Consider the following 19,404-nt stretch of genomic DNA (forward strand, 5'->3'; position numbering starts at 1 on the left):
ATGCTTGTATTTTAAAAGAAAAAAAAAATCAAGCAGCGTATTGATCAAGGACGTTTGTGATGTTGCAGAGATGGATTTATGACAAAGGAAGAAGAGACTTATGAAGTGCTGATTGGTGTAACCAGGACTCAACCTGGCAATAAAGTCTGGCATTTGGAGAGTACAGAGTGTGCGGAGGGTCATGCTGTACTTTGCCACTTTGAGTGGTTGTGGAGCTGTCCTTTTGGCTCTTGCTCTGTGGTCTGTCAGATGGAAGACTGATGAAAGAATGATCAAGGGAGATCAAAAAGATTTTTCCCGAAACCTCAAAAATGGCTGATGTACCAAACCTGTAACACTGCTGGACATTTTTCTGCAGGAGTTTAGTGTGGAAGTGCTCTGTGGACATTGCTGTTTTTAGATTGCTTTCATTTAAAACATGATATAGGCAACAAATTGCAATAGGGTGTACTGTGGCATGGGGATACTGTTGGAGTACTGTGTTTAGCTGGTTGTAATTCCTTGTATATTTTTATATTTTAAGTTTACAATAAGGTGACCCAACAGTCTCAATAGCTGTTGGATAGATTGCTCTGAATTATTTTAAAGACATGCATGGTACCCAGGAAGATAAAGTGGTATCCAGACTATTTAGTGCAGCCAGGTTCATTTTGGGTTTTACATGAAGTGTCTCAACAGTCATGAAATGCCATAACATGCTGACATACTAAACTATTAGGATTTTGAACACTGTAATCATTACCAATTACCTTTTAACATATTAGCCCAGTGACTGTAAGGAGAGCTTTACCTTCTAAGTAGTTTTTTTTAGTGTTAAATAACTTCATTTATCCAAACTTCTGACAGTATCACTATTTCAGTTATTTAATCTGTGAATTTTTTCAGGAGCGATGTAACCAGTGTATAAAACTTCATAGTTAGTGCATGACTTTTCTTTGCAAAACTACCATTCTATACCTTTATTTTGCAAAAAATACATCTTTCTCATCCACTGCACTACTGAATGTTTTCTCTTTTCGAACAAAGGAGAGGAGCTGTATGTTTGCAAAGAGCTGGGTGGGGTTTTTTTTTTAACATTAATCTAGATTTAATATACATTCCAAAATGCATTTTCCCTATTAATTAAAAGTAAACCATGTATTGTATGGTACATTATCCCTCTAACGGCCCCATGTGGAGATTATGAAGTGGAAAACTAATGGTGCAGACTTTAGCATTTGGGTTTTGTCATTTACATATCTGTAAGGGGATGTCGATGTATGTGCAAATAAGCAGAACTTTATGTGTCCCGTGCTTTCTCTGCCGCCACCTTTGTCCTCCCCTTCCCCTCCCCAGTTTACAGAGGAAGTCAAAGAAGAAGTGTTGCCTCTCTCCCCTCAGCTAGAGAAGGTAATGAGATTCTGTGCACCCTCTATTACGAGGAGGATGAGAAATCTGATTATTAAGGAGAGGCATGTGGCAGTAAGAAAAATCTGTTTGTTTTTTTTCTTATTGTATCACCCCAAGAAACAAAGGTGACCCCCATGTTCCATTCATTAAATCTTGCCTCCTCTAATTTATCAAGGTAAACTATCACAGTTTCTGCTGAGCTAATCAGAAATGGGAAAACTTGTTAGGTGTGCCTCAAAAGGACACATCGCAGGATTTGGATATCACTTCACATACTGAGTAGGGCCTAATTCATGCTTCCTATTGCACAATATATGTTTTTTGGACATTTGCATGAGCGCATTGTGCATTTTTTTCCACACAGGATACCTTAGGACAATGAGAATGAATTATGACCTCCATAACAGAACAAGTGTAATTATTTCAAGGACACAGAGTTGCTGCAGGTGTGTCTTCTGATGCAAATATCACAGAAAATAGAATTTTTTTGCGGTATATTGTGAGCCCACACTTATTGTTATTTATGGTAAAATTTCAATACCCAGGGACTGCAAAATTGAATTTAGCCACGAGAGAGGCAGAGAGAGAGGGATTCACAACAGAATCGTTATTACTGTTTGTGTTAATATTTGTCAAATATGTCATTCTCATGCGCTTAAAGAATAATTGTGTTAATGTGCTACAAATAATGTGAACTATGTTTGTAGATTAAAAAAATATTGTCTGCGGTCCCTGCATGAGACACGCATGTATCAAAACAATGTGCAAAACATAAGGTTCTGCTTTAAAAAAAAAAGCATGCCCCTTGAAGTAAAAAGGAGGAGAATCTCATTTTTTATGGTCCGAGAGTTGTTAAGAGCTATTTAGAGCTCTTTGGTGTGAGGGGGTTTTACCTTTGAGAGATGTGAAAAATGTCCCACCCATCAGCTAAGCTGAGTCATTGCTGTATGCCTAACCAGCAACGACTCCTGCACGTCCCTCCCCACAAATGTCACATGAGCTTATGTCAGGCAGCACTTGTGGCAAAGGCACTATACGGGGAAACAAATTAAACTGATTAGTTTACACAAGAAAGTGATCTATTTGCTAAGGAAGAGGGTACAGGTGTAAAACCAAACCTATGGTGCAGGTTTTCTAAACTGTGTTTTCACTGACTCTTGTTCCCTCGCTGGTAGGAAATTACTATGTGTTTAATTTATTTCAGAAAATTTAAAAATGATAGGCTTTTCTAACTTTCTAATCTGTAATAAACACAGTCTAATAGGCATATTTTTAATCCTATTGTGAGCCGATTAGACGCATGAATTCTGCAGGAGCCAGTGAGAAATTGGTATTTATTACTGAACTTGTAATCACACCACCAACCTGTCTCTGCAGCCCCTTGCCTTCTGACTAAGGCCGTGATGTGCACAGCAGGCTCACAAAGCTGCAGCCCCGGTTCAAATGACCCAGCTTAGCAAGCATGGCTGCTGTGACCCTCACATGACAAAGCCCCTGTGTAATTAATATGCACAGTGAAATGCTCCCTGCACAGCCACTAAAGCGATTGGAATCGTGCACAGGAAACATGTAATGGTGGATTCTCCATGGTGCATGGTTTAGTCAAGTGGCATCTGATTGCGAGCAAGTTCTTTTTTCTTTCCCGTTTTTTTTTCCTTTTAACGTGCCTTAAGATTGAGATTAAGACTTTCTCCTCAAAGATGCAAATTAATCTTTAAAACTGGACATTTCCCAACATGGGGAGCTCAGTGGGGTGACGCTCCAGCCCACCGAGTTCATTTTAATCCCTATGGGCAATTATACTTTCAAATGATATCCCGAAGTTAAATCATGTTCACACTTAATTCATTTAAACACTACATTTTAGGCATGAAAGTCTCCTTGTCCTTCTCAAGACAAAACTGTTGTTTAATAGGATACAGTAGCCTCAGTGATAAGGATAGTTATGCTTTGTGCTGTTGATTAATTATGTGTTCTTTTTATTTTGTTGTTTATGTTCGTGTATGTGTGTGGGAGGCTAGATAAGGCAGATGATCAGACAGTACGGCACTCGGATGACATTTCTTTGTCTTTTCATATTTGGCTGATGGGATCACATGTGTGAGCGCTGGCTTTATAGGCTTATTGTAAAAATAGCCAAATCAAAGATGGGCAGGGTCAGCAAACAGAGTTAGCCTTAATGCGGCTGCAACTCTTCCCTCAAATCCAGATGTGCGATTTTGATTAAGGATGTCATTCCCCTTATGAGAAAGGGAAAACAAATTGATTCTGGATGCTGCTTAAATGTTTATTGGCGTGGTCACTACGGTATCCGCAGAAGTACCGTAGCTGTATTTTTTTTTCCTAATTCAGAGTTAATTAATGATATGTGTGGACTATTGTTCCTCATTTTATAATGAATACATTACTGTACTGTCACTGACTCCATTGTGACAAATAGGTGGGTGGATGGATATAAAAAACATACATTGGTGGCTGCCAAGGGGTTAGATTTTGAATTAATTGAGGGAAATGAATTCAGTAGTAATAGGCCCTGACAGCAGACTGTGGCAGTTGTGATGGCAATGATTGATTGCTGATGCACACGCAGGCTTATGACAAACAATGCTTGTTTTGCACCTGATGTATTTTAAACCCTACTTGTGTGTTCATTAAAAATAAATACATAAAGTGACAAATAAATATACAGATTTAATTAATGACAATATGAAAATGTGTTCTTTCCTAGATTTGGAGTCTTTTTTTTAAGGCATCCTTTGCTGTTGTTGCTGTGAAGATAGTGTATAGTACTAAGCTGAGTGCTTTCAGGGAGGTGGACTGGCCACCTCTATCCCTGACCCATTTGAGAGAGGGAGCCCTATCACAGCTCTCATCACGCTCTTGTAGTCAGAGCCTTCTGACAGCGGCGTAATGCTGATCAGATAGCTGTGTGGAGTCATTGCTTACATGTGTCACAACCACAGTCCATGATCATGTCAGAGTCATGCTGGGCGCCAGAGCCAGGCTCAGGGCTCAGTGGACCAGGCTGGTTTTGCAGCTGACATTTCCCCAGCATGACCAAGCTAGTCGAGCTCCAGTCACAGCCCCAGCTAATGCGCCTTTCATGGGCCCCGCAGCTCAGCGCTGGCAGCTGGAACGTGGGGGCACAGGTGCTGCCAGTCCCTGTTAGCTTTACAGTACCTCCCGGTGAGTCATAAACAATCCCAGCACGTGTCGACTCTGATACCTCTGCTTATTAGAAGTGTAATGAATACAGCACAAGTCTTTTGTGTGCGCAACTGTGATGGTGTTAGTCGAAGTAAAGTCCTGCCTTCTCTGCCTTTGATCGTTTTCAACCAGCAGCAGCAACAGTTCTGTGGAATCACGATAAATTTCACATTGTCAGTCAAATTTTGACAAAGTAGTTAGATTAGATGGCGCTGCTGCCACTTCATTTAATGTGAATTGCTACTTTTGGATGTCACATGCTTTGCCGTTGCTTTAAAAGACACATACTGATGGTTGTTGTTAATACAGCTAAACAGAGACTTGTGAAACATTCTTGTGAAACCAGATTGATTTATTGGTTCTTTGTGCTGGACACGATTATCTTCTTACTCTGGGGATCAGCCAGCTTCCCAAACAGATCTGGGTCCTGCCATGCAGTCATGACAGCTAAATTGCTTCACTCAAGAGGTTGTCCCCCCGTCCCTTTTACCATAGCCACTTGCAACTAGAGAGATATGTTATAATTGTGCCCAGAGGAACTTGTAAGCTATATTGTGAATCTCTTTCTCTTCCAGAGCACAGTCCTTTGTGGCATCTAAAACTGGGAGGAGGAGGAGGGCAGGAGATGTATTCCCTCTTTGTACGAAGCAATATTGGATCACAGTTTCATAAAGTAGAACACCGTTTAGAATCACTTATTTTCTCTAGAGCTTTGTTTTTCCTCTCATGGCAAATCTACTGTACTTGCTCGGCGGATTGTATTAGTGCTAACAGTCGACATAGTTCGTGAAAATGATAAAAAGCCCAGGTCTTGTTTAATTATTCATAAAAACTTGTTGCAATTTAAAGCTGTATTTCAGGGGTTTACCCCCTTTTCTGTGAGAAACTTCCAGCTTTTGAAGTGATGTCTTTTTCACATCCCTGAGCATTTTTAAGTGCAGGTGAACACGTTGCTAGGAAGACAGAAGTAAGAAGGATCTATAAATGGCTTCTACTCCTTTGGTGTCTGCAGTGGAGGTGGTGCAGGGGAGGGAAGGGGTTACTCACTGACCATTAGTGTGCTCAAGTGCAGTACATTCTATGGCCTGTCAACTCCTCGACTAATGTGTGAGGAAATATCTCTATTTTCTCCCTCAGTGAAAATTACCTGGTCTGACATGACTAAGAGTACGCAATGTTTAGACATTTTCTTTCCTTTTTTTGTGGTCTTTCTTTTTTTCTTTTTTTCTTTAGAAAAGGTGTCATGTTAAAAATGGTGACATTTCGTTTTAAATAAATAGCAATTAATATCCTACAGAAATGAGAATTAAATGCAAAATTAATAGAAATATTGAAGTTTTTTCAAACATCTTTCCTTTCAATGGTGCAGTTGCAGTTGCTGTACATTGTAGTAATCAGAGCAACTAATAAAAACATAAATACAAGCTATGACAAAAGAGCTGTTTAGTTCTCTCCAACAAACTCCTGCCATAGGTAAAGCCACTTTATTTGACACTTTACAGGCTAACAAGTTGGAAAAACAGCCACTTATCCTCTTCTTTATGATGGTACTTTCTTACTGCTGTGTTTTTCTCCCAGTTAGATCAAAGAACAGGGAGGTTCTTGGAAAAAAAAAAACATACTACATCCTCATCACATGATCGTCGCGAACAACAATTGTCTCTAAGTAATGCTGAGTGGTACGTAACTAACAAATGAGCCTCTCCATGCTTGTATGTTGAGTTAAGAGGTGCCGAGTGGCGAACAGAGTTACGTGTTCAGGGGTTTTAACCCCTGCTGTTCCTGTCTGTCCAACATCCCCACCGCCACCTACCTCACCCTCTCGCCCCCGCCCGAGCCCCCTCTGTTTTCTCAGCGCTCCGTTTCTTCATAGAGCCAATACAAACAGCATTATTTATGCTCTGCAAAACACTCCTTAATTACTCATGAACTGGCACACGCTCCAGAGTCCGCCGCTCCCTACCTCCCACCAACAGCCATTAAACACTCCCTAAAAGCTTGCTATTTGATATTAGCACACTTGAGCCTTTGAGAAGAAATAAAAAAAATAAAAAAATAAATCTGCGAGTGATTTACATATGCACAGCAGCTGATATTTATACTTGGCGGCATGTCCCTGAAGGGCTTGTCTTATTACCTCCATCCTCGGGTCCTTGCACTGAGACCAGGAAGGAAGGCAGGTGATTAATTCTGTACTCATGAGAAGCCAACAAGAGAAGGTTTTTTTTTCTCCTTCTTCTTCTTTCTCTTGCTCCTTTTTTTTGGAAAACATTTGTTCTCTTTATTTTATGGTTTCCTTTGCCTTTTTATTTTCATATCTAATTTTATTGTTCCCTTTTATAAAGGTTTACGTGTGATTAAGTGGTAATGTGGTTTAGGTACACGGTGCACTGCATGTAGATGATGTTTTATCCACTAATAAACAGCTGTTTAACTTTTCCACAGTTGTGGAGACACTCTTGAGCAGTTGTGTAGAGCACATGATGTCTTTGTACTTTGTCACAACACTAAGAAGAAAGTTGTCATTAGGCTTCTTGTTGCATTACAGTAACATATTTCATCCTAATGAGCTCTCAACCATCCCTTAGCGAATTTATGTTTAAATAAAATTCCTGTGCCGGATGTATGAAGTCTTTTTTTTATTTTATTTTTTACAATGATCCAGCTTTAAAGTTTATTAATTGATCATACAGATACTCTCAGATATATTGATAATGATGTCAAAGGCACACTCTTTACAGCACCTGCTCACAAGCTCACCCAGCAAATAAATCCAGTAGTATTTTTTATGCTTGCAGTTTAATTACCTGCACATGTTACTTCTAAAAAGCTGGCCAACCATTGAGCCAGATTATTATTATTTAAAACACCAAAACATAAATAAAATGTTCAACTTTGTCTCTAATTACAACATCAGATTGAAACGATAAAGCTATCAACTGCTCGCTCAGTGTGTTTAAAATCCTGCTGTCTAATTACTGCTTTAGTCCCATATCCCTATGACATGGCAGTGATAGATCATTATTTTTCCCTGCAATTTGTTATATTCTTTGCAATATAATTGGATCAGATTAATTATGATGATTAATGGATTCTTAGATTTCTGTGTGTGACCATTAATAGTAGAGGTTTAAAACAGGCAACACGTGCAAATTTAAACCACCAAAGCACAGTGGAGCTGCTTCTTGAACCTCTTTCTTCATCAAATGTGGTTGTTGTTTATTCTGAATGTTTTAAAATTGTATTGTGCTAATTTTGGGGGGGGGGCTACAAAAAAAGATTTTCCCTCATGTCTTGCAAGCATTGTATTAGTCCGTCAGCATCACTTGGTTTACTGCTGCATAATTTTAAAAAGGGACAGTAGTACTTTTGAGTTAAATTTCAATTTCAAGTTTATAACATGATAGTTTATTAATGAGAACTGAAACTGTTATCCAGTGCCCTAAATCTATATCATGGCTGCAATTTAGCTCTTCCAAAAAATACTGTCCAGTTATGGTGGATGGACAGTAGTCAATTCCCTGTGCATGGGAATGGCTCATTAACGGGGCGAGGCGAGCAGCGTGCGTTTGTATATGGCTGCCGTTGGTCGACGTGCAGAATGGATTTATGGTGTCACTCAGCCCTGGAGAACGACTAATGAGGGTGCGCAGGCTAGCAGCGTCCGAGTGGGGTAATTCCACCCACCATCCATCCAGCAGAGGGGGGTTGGAGCGAGGGGGATGGGGGAGTTGTGGAAGGAGGACACATCCCTCATTACGTGAGTGTCTCAGGAGCTTTCTTTAATATTTTAATAAATAACATCAGCCCAACAAGAAATTAATGAATAGTATCATTAATAATGAGCCCCAGCCTTGTAGTGATAGGACAGATATTAAATTGAACCTATGTGGGGAGATCTCCTGAGACTCAGGATTTTTCCAGCAGCAAACAAGGCCAGTGAATGAGGCAGCCGTCCCTCCGTGCCAACAGCTTTTACAACAGGTTGAAAGTAATAAAGGAGGATTTTCCCAGCGATAGAGTTAAGCCCTAGGAAATCTGCTCATGTAGATCGCTATGAAAGGCACAGCCAAATGTGATCCTTAATTAAACTTTAATCAAGATAATTCTGTTTGCAGGAGAAGTAGTTTAAAAAAGGTGTCCCCAGCCCCCTGTTTCCATCCAGTCAACCTTCCTGCTTTGTGTTGTAGAGGTCATAACCCCACTTATGTGCTTTTTAAACTTGTGTGTGTTTGTTTGTTTGTTTGTTCAGTTTGTTTTCATTTGCAAAGCCTGGTATTGTGTCTTTGTATGGTTTTGCTTTAGCTTTACATTTGTCAGGATTTGATATTGTCTTTCTTTGTTTGGTCTTAGAACGTTTTGCCACCCCCACCCAACATTAGGAGGGAAACCAAATGCTCTTCTCTGCTAGAATTAAAAATTAGCCGAGTTATTATAATACACTGTGCCTATGCAGCATACATTTCAAAACTGTGTAAGACTGACATCTGAAGAAAATAAACTTCTTTCAATTTTTAGGCCTGACAGGTTCAAAACTCTTTAATGAACAAGCAGAAGAAGCCGGCTACACCAGACTTTTACATTGCAGCGATCATGTGTGAGTAATGGCGTTTGTTTTGCATCTTCCAAATACTATTATTACTGATAGAAAAGTATTAATTTTTGTACAGATATCTTTTCATTGTAATATATGCCACTTTTTAGCTACTAAATCTCAGTTATGCCTATCTTATTAACATACTACACAAATGGTTTGGTAGCTATGCAACAACTTATCTTAAAGGTAAAATACATTAATTTACACAGAGCAGATTTAGGTCATGCCATATTCATTTACATAATAGTATGCATTATCATAGCAGATAGACTACAGTATGAGGCAAAGTGCTTACACTTAATCATTGGCGTGTTACCTTATTACATGAAAAGTTAATGTATGTTTGTTGGATTCTCTAATGTGTACAGTATGTATTCTTTTCCACTTGCCTGCTAAAAGATGATAATACACACTGAGACTACACTCAAAAAAATGAATGAGGTGGATTGTTCAGTGTATATTAATTATTTATTTTCATTTTACTTAAAATATATGTTTTTGTTAAGTTAACATATGTTTTTCTAATCAAGTCTACGTAATTGTGTCTATTATTCAACGTACATAATACTAATGTGTTACTTGATCGCATAACATTTAAGTTAAGTCAATTAGGATCGATATACCTTGTATATCCACAAGGTGGCAGTAATGCAAAAACAGTTGTAATGAAACCGCGCAGAACAAGAAGGTTTCACGGCTTGTGCCTGCTCATGCACAAGACTTCAAATTTAACTGAAAAAGGCTGTTTTGGCGCCAAGCTGCTGTTTCTTTGAGAGGTAAGACCACTTTTTTCTTTGACTATGTTGTGTAGTATCTATATGTCCAGCATGGTTATATTTTGCGTTTGTCTTACAAGACATGTTATATCGTTTGCGTGTGCTTGTTTTACATTAGTTTTACTGGGTCCTGGACATGCTTATTTTGTGGACTGTGTAAGAAACATTTTTATTGTTTTTTGTTTTATTAAGGGATTAGCTACAGGGGTTCATGGGGTTATTCTTTCAAGGGGTTATTTTTCCATTTGCTTTCTTGGGATTCCTTTTCTGTAATCCGAGAGTCGGAAATATCGAATAGGATAGCAAGGATAGCATAAAGTGACATTTAAAATCCAAAAAGTCAAGGGCGAAAGCCACTGTGACACCATTGTTCTGCTCTATCAGTAATCTGTATTATGTAAAAATGGTCTGTAAATACAGCATGTTTCCTAGCGGAGTTATACATATCAATGTAGTTATAAATTACAGTTTGTGAAAGTACACACTTACTTTTTTTAATAAAATTATTCAAGACATATGAGTGGACAGACAATGGAGGTCGACAGACCTGGTGATAATTGCTTCTATAGAAAGTTAGCACATGGCAGTGTCAATCTCTTGCTTTTCTTCTGAGTAGTATTTTATTTAGTTGTAATTCAAACAATAATTTGCTTCTTGAAATTAAGGAATTAATTTTTTTTTTCTTTATAAATCTCAGATCCTGCCTTTACCTGCTCCCTCCTATACTGATGTGGTGTATGTGGTATTGCTGAGCTTGTATGTGGTATGTGAACTGTTATACTTTTAAAAACAAAACTGTTTTATAAGTTAAGTTTTCTTTTGTGACCCATCCCATGCCCCTGTTATTTCTTCTCCACATCTGAACCATGGTTGCAGTTCAAGGGCCTGAGGCATGAAATTCTTTTCAGATCAGCTGTGATCAATATTTTTTGGAACTTGATAAATAACAATAAAAGCTGTAATGGCTCCATTAGCATTTTGTGTAAATGTTTGTGTTAAAATTATAGCTTTAATGAGGTCTTACTACATTAGTTTTAGTTTGTATATGTGTACATATAGTATGTATATTTACAGTACAGTATGTTGTGTTTGTTGACATATTTTCAGGTGGAAGCAGAATATGTGAGGATTACTACTGCTGCACATGTTCCAAGGCTTTTTACACAACTTGACCAATACACTGACCAGCTCATAAAAGTCTTCAAGAAAAAAAGGAGGTGTTGCAGGGAAGAAAATTAGACAAACTTTGGCCCCAGCCACACAGGTGCGTTATTCTGTTGGTAGCAAAATATTATGGCTAATAAGATCATTTTCAAATTTAAACAGCTAGTGTATGGTAGCTGCACAGTGCACTTACATTTATATTAAGCAAGACAAAGTTTGGTACTCAAAACGTTGGAAAATTTAAATTACCTAAACATATGTAAAATCTGATCCCTTGATTTAGGTTAAACCAGAAGTGAATGTTTTTATGTTATGTTTTGAATGCAAAAAAGATGATGTATTAGTTTGTCTTTACCTCCATTATGGACATGTATAATGTGGTGGAAACCCTGCCCAACAGGTTAACTATTCATGTCCATGTGATGATTAGTTGGTCTTGTGTACATGTCTATCTGTGCAGTGGATATGTCATTCATTTTGCGTATAATGTGAGTTTCTGTCATCCTAAAGTATATCTGTTTTCTCTTCCTGTATCTCTGCCACTCTCTACAGAAGGAAACCATTGAAAAGGGGAGGGAGTGTGTCCTCAGGGCACTACCTTTTTACCTGAATGAAGACCCAAGCATCCTCTTCAAAGAATAATTGGTTGGTAATTTTAGTTTAGTTTTTTATCTGTATTAAACCAAATTTTGAATAACTAATGTTGTTGCATGTTGTAATGTTGTTGTTGTTGTAATTTGCATGGAACCTGTTTAAATGTTTTGGGAAATCTTCTTGTATACCCAAACTATTTATATTTATCGTTGAATCTGTAGTCTAAAATAGTGGCGCACTGGGGTGCATGTTCCTAATATTGTGTTTACGTCATTAAAGGGTAGCTTTGGCCCTTTTTCTTTCTTTTTTTAAAACTGGATGCCATTTTTCTATGTTTTTGTGTCTAAGCTACAGCTGTTCAGAGGGAGCTGGAACAAATTACCCTTGCTATCTTTACCATCGAAAGAGCTGATGCCAGCACTCCTCCAGCCGATGTGGGTATAACCATCTAGTGTGTCCTGCATGACCTGGAAGACCTGGCCTCTGCATGTGCACTCTTAATGGGTGGGATATATGCACTGAATCTCAGTTAACCTCAAGACTGAAAGCTAAGAGACAATCAAAAGCATTGAGATTTAAAGGATTTAATTGAGAGATGATACTGCACCAGAAATGTTGAAGGGTGGTGTGTATATTAGCGTTCAAGGCATATTGTTATGAGGTGGAAATATATTCATATTCAGTTTGTGTTACATTGTGTGCATTGTAAAGGTAATTGCAATACATACTAAAAATAAGGGTAAGTTAGGAGGTTGATCTGATATCCTCGTGTTGGTGTTGTTCCCAGATCATCATACTAAATGTTGTTCCAGGATCAACATTGCAAGTGACCAATCAGAATGTTGTGACGTCATACTTTTGCGACTTCGGGAAAAACCGGCGTAAAACAAAAAACTGTACTTAAGCTGCGTGAAACCGCCTCTGTCCGCCGATCAACTGACCCTAACCCTAACCGTAACCCTTTAATAAACAGTAAGCAGAATTGATATTGTCCTTGCAACATTGGAATTTCATAAATGCACGAATGGCTTGGAATAGAATAACGTCACAACAATGTGATTGGTCACTTGCAATGTTGAACCTGGAACAACATTTTCATGATGGTCTGGGAACAACACCAACACGAGGATATCAGATCATCCAAGTTGGGAATGCAGGATGAATGTATATTTTGTGGACTTTTAAAGACGAACAATTGTTTCCATGTTAAAATGTTTACATCTGAAGTTTTTTGCCCAAACACTGGTAAAATAAATGTTGACAGTGGCGAGTGTTAAATGGTTACTGCTGTGCTGTTGCAAAAAAACTGAACGCTGACAAGCTGTTTTATTGTTAGACCATAATGTTGGCATGTTTTGTTAAAGTTTTATTTGGGATGGTGATGTAATTTTCTTTGATTGCTAATATCAGTGGACTATTTATTATTATTATTATTATTATTATTGTTGTTGTTGTTGTTACATTTTTTTTTTTTTTAAATTGTGGCTGTTGAGGTGGACACTTCACTTTGCATTGTTAAAGGAAAGCACTTCATTGGCATTGTGTTACTGGACTGACCCTAAGCAATCATTGCAAATAGCAACTTTGCTATCCATTTTAGACACTAAAAGAAAAAAACACTCACAGACCTTACTAGCATCACATGTGCATAACTCAAGTGTCATCTTATCAATGTGTTATGTGATCTTCAATGCGGTTTTTTTCTCTTCTATTTCTGGTAGATACAGACATTTAATTTAAAGTCTTGATGTTGCATCTGTCTACATACTGTTAATTACTAACCCTAATGAGCTGTTGTGTTTTATTTTGGACTGGGTTTACACAAATGCTCACTGAATGTGTTGGCAATAAAATAAATTTTAAAAAATAAGTTGGATGTACTTAATTCATTTGTGTGGAACCTGTTGACAAAATAGATTTATGTAAAACTAATTAATAAAGCACAAGGTGGCTGAAAATATAATATTTGAATTAATCTAACTTAAATTTAACATTTTACTGCCACAAATAAGAAATGTGTTGAAGTAACTAATCTAAACTATCTAACCTGAAAATATATCATCTATGTTCATACAACATAACTTGATTTAGTTAGTCTTAAATATGTCTTGTTAATCTTAAGTAGTTTTTTTAAATTAGATGAACTAAAGATTTTTGCTTTAAACTAACATAATTCTATTTCGTGGAACCTGTTGACAAAATAATTTTAATTAAAGTCAACGTTTCATTTTTTTGAGTGTACAGTAGTGTCTTGTGTTAGCTAGTTTTGGGGGAATTCTTTTAGATTTTTTTAAAGCTGTATATCACAAGATCATATTCATATAGTTTTATTTGGGTTTTTCTTTTATAACATTTTCACCGTTGCACTGGTTTAAATATGATTATGTCAGAGCACTTTGTATTAAACCAGAAAAGTTGTGACAGCTTTTTAAAAATCAATATAAATGGAAAACAATGATACTCAAATAACTTACATCATATATTCATTTAAAAACACTAAAAAACATTTTTATAATCTTCAAACTGAAAAATGTAATTGCTCTTGAAAACTGTTATTTTGTTATTTTTAATTAGGACAATGGCATATTGTTCCATCTACTGTGTTGCATGAGCTCATTGGAAAAAATGCTAAATGCTTTTCCCTTTTTTAAAAACAAAATATAATGTAAGGTGCCCATTAGTTTCAGGCCTCCGGTCCCTGTGTTTATTTTTATAACAGAATATGGTTTAGTGTTTTCTTGCAGAAATAAGCAAGGCCTTCCAGAAGCCTACGATGCTTCAAACCATGTAAATACTGTTCAGTGTTTAGGGGCAAATTTCCATAACATTTATACTAATGGACTTTCATACCATTACAGTTACTGGCCTTTGAAGTATGAGTTCATAACAGACTGAATACAGTAATCATGATTTCTTGAAACCGTTTCAAATATGAATATATCAAACCAAAACACAGTTTTATCTCCATTTTAAAGAGTTTGGGCATTTCTCACCCTGCTTCTACAAAGAAACATACTTTCTGGTGGTCCATTGTCACAAGGGGTCGCTGCAGCAGGTCACAGCAGGAGTTTTACAAATCTCATAAGCCCATATTTTATTTACAATAGAACACAGATTTTTTTTTTTTTAATGTTTGAACTGAGAAAATTTACCAGTTTAAAAAGAAGTAATTTAATGACAACATAAAGTTGGGATGGGGGAACAGAAGAAGAAACGGTTGGAGGAACATTTTCAGGTCATTAGGTTAATTGGCAACAGGTCGGTAACATGATTTGGCAGAAATAAATAACTTAAAGAGGCAGAGTTTGACATAAGGAAGGATGAGAAGAGGTTTGCTGATCCGCAAAAAAAAGTGCATCTACAAATTGTGAAACAATCTGAGAGTTCCTCGGTGTATGTGAAGACTTCGATTATCTATCTAATTAAAAGATTCTGAGGAGCTGGAGAAATCTCTATGCGCAAAGGACAGGCCAAAAATCTATACCGGATGCTTGTGATTTTTGGGCCTTGAGGCAGCGCTGCATTGAAAACAGTCACAATTCCGTAATGGAAATCACTGCGTGGGCTCAGGAACACTTCCAGGAATCACCATCTGTGAACACAGTTCATCATTCAATCCACAAATGCAGGTTAAGAAGAAGCCACATGTAAACATGAACCAGAGACCAAAAGTTAATTTAACTTGGATACATTGGAAAAATTCACTGTGGTAAGACAACTTGAAACTTGAAATTCTTTTTGGAAAAACATCGACATTGCATTTTTCTGGACTAAAGAGTAGACGGGAGCATCAAGCTTATCAGCACCCGATTCAAAAACCTACATCTCTGATGTTATTGGATGGCCATTAGTGCGCATGGAATTGGTAGTTTGCACATCTGGAAAAGCACCATCAGTGTTGAAGGGTACATACAGGTTTTAAAAGCAACATAGGCTCCCATCCAGATGGCTTCTTTTTTAGGGGAATGCCTTCCAGGTTTAAGCAAGACAATGCATCTGTTACAACAGGATGACTTTGCGGTTATTGACTGTTGATCAGCTAGGATCCTATAACAAGAATCAATTATTTTTGTAGTGTTTCAATTGTTTTTTTTCTTCTTTTTTTTCTTTTTTTTTTTTGCTGTTTTTTTAGAATGCTCAAATACGTTTTTGGATGATGCCCATTAGACGATTGCAGAGAGCAACCTTCAGAGAACTGAAACTTCAACACTTTCTCATGAATATTTGACTATTTGATCTGTGAACAGGTGGTCACTGTTTCCAGTTAATTAATTCAACGGCATTTTTACTACCTCTGACTTGTTTATTGCAATTTCATATCAAATATACATTATCAATTTAATTCCTGTTTTTTTTTTTACTAAAGAACGACTTTGTCTAAGAAGCTTTAATTAGTCATACGGAATTTCTCCCATGTGTAGTTTTGCTATGAATTGATCTATTTGAAGGTGAAGTCATTGCTAGCTTGAAACACCACTTTCAAAGTATTTTGCCAGCCCTGTAGATTTAGCAGCAAACGGTGTCTACTAACATAAGTTATAGAAAGTATTTATAAGCCTGTGCAACAGTTTACAGCCTCATGTCTGTTCTTTATGTTGCTTAGAGCCTGAAGATCTTCAGTGTTTAGTCCTTTTTTCTTGCTTATAAAGACTTTATTTTCAGCTTCTTTGTTTTTAAGGATGTTACATATGACAGGTAAAGAAATCCATGAATTTCTTACAGTTTTGTGCTTTAAAAAATGATTCTTAAATTATTGATAATCTTTAACAGACTGATGAACACCATCCATTATTACTTTTAAAAGCCTTAATCAGATGCTTTTGTCTGATAAACTAGGTTTTTCTTAGCATTACACAACTTTTCCTGCCCGTGTCCCAGTTTTTTTTTTTAAGTTTGCTGCAGGCATCAGTTTTGCTTGGTGTAAATTAAAAATTTAGATATTTGAATTTCAACGCAACTGTTTCCTGTCTTGGAAACAAAAATCTTTATTACATATTGACTTTATGGCACAGTAATAGAGCTTTAATTAAATATTCTTGTAGTTTTGAATTTTTCTTTTAATATCCTTGAGCTAATACAACCAAACAGACACCTTTGAAAGTGCTGAGTTTTTTCTTGGAAATTTGGCTTGCCATTTCCGTTCTGTTTGGACCATATGTCCCTGCCACCTACAATATTTATTCATTCCCCACTGTATAAGAAAAATACCAGTTTTTCCTTCATAATGAAAAGTGGATTACTGTGAATCACAGGAAAGCATCGCCAGCTGTCACAGAGAAATGAGACCATGCTGGCCAGTGTCTATGATGATTAAAAAACACATTTAGGAATTAATGATTAATTAGCTCGTATTTGTTTCTATGAAAAGCAGCAGTGGAACTGGTCAGTATAAGGTTATTAATGATCATATAAATAGTTCACAATGTTTATTATTAGTAACATTTGTTCAACAGGTGGAACTAAAAGTTTGGAAAACAAAAAATTGCACTGTATTTCTATACCGAAGTGTGGTGCAAAGATATTGATGAGAAGCTGTCCTGGTGTGTAGTGTGTAAAAAGGGACAGTGCTACTTCAGAGTTAAAGAAAAAAAACAAAACAAAAACGCTGCAGTCTTCACCACCTGAAGAATTAGCAGTGGGGTTTGACTGATTACAGTGCAGCCACTGCTTGTTTGGTTGCCTCCTCTAAAAGCAATACTCAGCAGAACATTGCTTTTTCTCCTTCACATTGTGCTTTCTGCATGAGTAATTGCATCCTTGATTTCTGAGGTGCAGTTGTACAGCTTCCACAATAGAAAAATCATAAGATCATTAGAGGCTCCTACCCCTTGAAAGGAGTTGCTTTCATTGAGGTGATTTTTAAAATAGCTTAATATGAATAAAACATCTGTTTGTACAATAAAGAGGTTCACATCTCCATTTCTGTTAATAATACTATATTGAGCTTGCTGTATCAAGACTACAGCTATATTGAGCTACACTTGTTCAGCATGCTGTAGGAGTCTGACCAGACAAAGACAAATCACAAGCTCTCCAGTATCCATAGTGCTGTACATCCTTTAATCATAATGACTAAACAATGAACAACACTGGGCTCGTGGCATTGGATTAACAAAAGCAGCGAGGCTCCCTTTTTCCTCCTTCATGCTGCTGATGGAATGACTAATGCACGCGGGGTCACGGTGTAAAACTGTTGCCCCAAGGTCAGCGTACTGACACTTAATTGTTTGTCCTGTCATGTGTCACTTCCTTGAAATTTCATATCTGACCCTTGTTAGCCCCGAGTTTCTGTTTTAATCCCCAGTGTGACAGAAAGATCAGAACTGTGCTGTGATCAAGATGTGTCAGATTACTTGTGTTGGGTCCTGTCATTTTGATGCAATGCAGGCCCCAGATACTTGTCTGTCATGTGCAGACTGAGGCATTGTCTCGTTCTTTAAAGTTGTTTTCTTGATGTTTGTCTTAGGGCATCAACAACTTACTTGAAAAACTGGCTTAGATAGTTTAATGTACAGAAGTGCTTTTTTGTAGCTGAACACGGGTCACTGGGAATATTGTGTCTCCTTTCTTTTATGATTGTTAAGACAATACTTTTGCAAATTATTTTCCCAAATCAATCTCATCTATTACAATTACATTGTATGTACATTGTAATAAATTTTAGAAATTGTATTATTTAGGTCTGAAATTAAGTTCAGCATCTTTAATTTTATTTGTTCATGGGGAACATTATGCCCATTTCAATGAAGGTTTTATGCACCTTACCTCTTAGAGTTTTGAGGGAACAGCTAAAAACAATAGAAATTGGATCATAAATGGAAAGGTACATCAATCACAGCACACAGGTAATATTGCTTTTTCACCCGACAAGCTACTGCAGGAAAACGAGCTACTACATGAATCTTCAGTTAGTTAAATTCTGCATTTTATGGGCGGCCATTTTTAAAAAATTATATATCACAGTTACACATTTATTCTGCGCTTGTTTGATCAATTTTTATGTGTGCACTGTAAACGTGCATCACAGTTTAAATAATCAGTGATTCGGCTCTGAGGGTTTTCACAGTCCGTAGCTTTGCAATGTATTTGGTGAGGGGTTGTTACAGATAAGTTGAGTGTAGGCCAAAATGAGTGTTTAATTCGTACCGGATGGGACTCACCACTGGTATAGGTTAGCTGGAGGTAAAGTGCTTTTTTAACCCATTGAAAAGATTATTTAAATTATCCTTATCCTTTTTTGACCTTTACATCAATTTTCATTTTCACCTGTCAACGGGCGTACACTTGTACAAACGTCTGTATATGCAGATGGGGCGATAATTCAAACATCTATCCTCTTTCAGCAACACACTAAAGTCTTACTGATGCTGTTATCTTCAGTTTGATTAAAAAAAAAACAACCATCTACTTATATAACTGATTTGTGCGACACATTTTTATCTTTTTTAATCCTGACCTATTTTGCAAACAAGTACACAAACTGAAACACCACAGGGCATTTACAAATCAGTCTAAAAATCCTTGCAAACTCTATTATCTGTAATTTATGATGTCTTTTTTCCCCACTCCTGCAGTTCCCCATGTGCAACACTGTGAGGTTATCACCAAAGACTTAACAAATGATGTGCTTGTGTTTGTATGAATGTATTGATCAGTGGTGTATTTGGGCAGATATCT

At 37.1% G+C, this 19,404-nt stretch overlaps 1 protein-coding gene and 1 long non-coding RNA gene across 5 annotated transcripts in view; both read left to right on the top strand.

Moving 5' to 3' along the window:
* Positions 1–19,404, top strand: part of LOC308409728 (glycerol-3-phosphate dehydrogenase, mitochondrial-like) — a 103,036-nt gene that overhangs the window by 42,497 nt on the left and 41,135 nt on the right. Inside the window, exon 4 of one of the 2 annotated variants that reach the window (XR_013974057.1) lies at positions 69–7,185. Coding sequence is in view for 1 of the 2 variants with exons in the window: in XM_080902677.1 (XP_080758803.1) it covers positions 1,336–1,389 (54 nt within the window). In the remaining variant the exon portion in view is untranslated. Of the gene's footprint in view, positions 1–68; positions 7,186–19,404 lie in introns of those variants that run through there. The other variant, XM_080902677.1, reaches the window with a different exon arrangement.
* LOC308409729 lies at positions 9,610–13,597 on the top strand. Of its 3 annotated transcripts, none has more exons than XR_013974058.1 (5): positions 9,610–10,125; positions 10,667–10,732; positions 11,077–11,233; positions 11,686–11,778; positions 12,076–13,597. It is a non-coding gene; the product is annotated as an uncharacterized lncRNA (long non-coding RNA). The 3 variants fall into 3 exon arrangements; XR_013974059.1 differs by having other exon boundaries at positions 9,611–9,969; XR_013974060.1 differs by having other exon boundaries at positions 9,614–10,732.

Source organism: Rhamphochromis sp. 'chilingali' (genome assembly GCF_963969265.1).
Source record: "Rhamphochromis sp. 'chilingali' genome assembly, chromosome: 14".
NCBI classification, from domain to species: Eukaryota; Metazoa; Chordata; class Actinopteri; order Cichliformes; family Cichlidae; genus Rhamphochromis; species Rhamphochromis sp. 'chilingali'.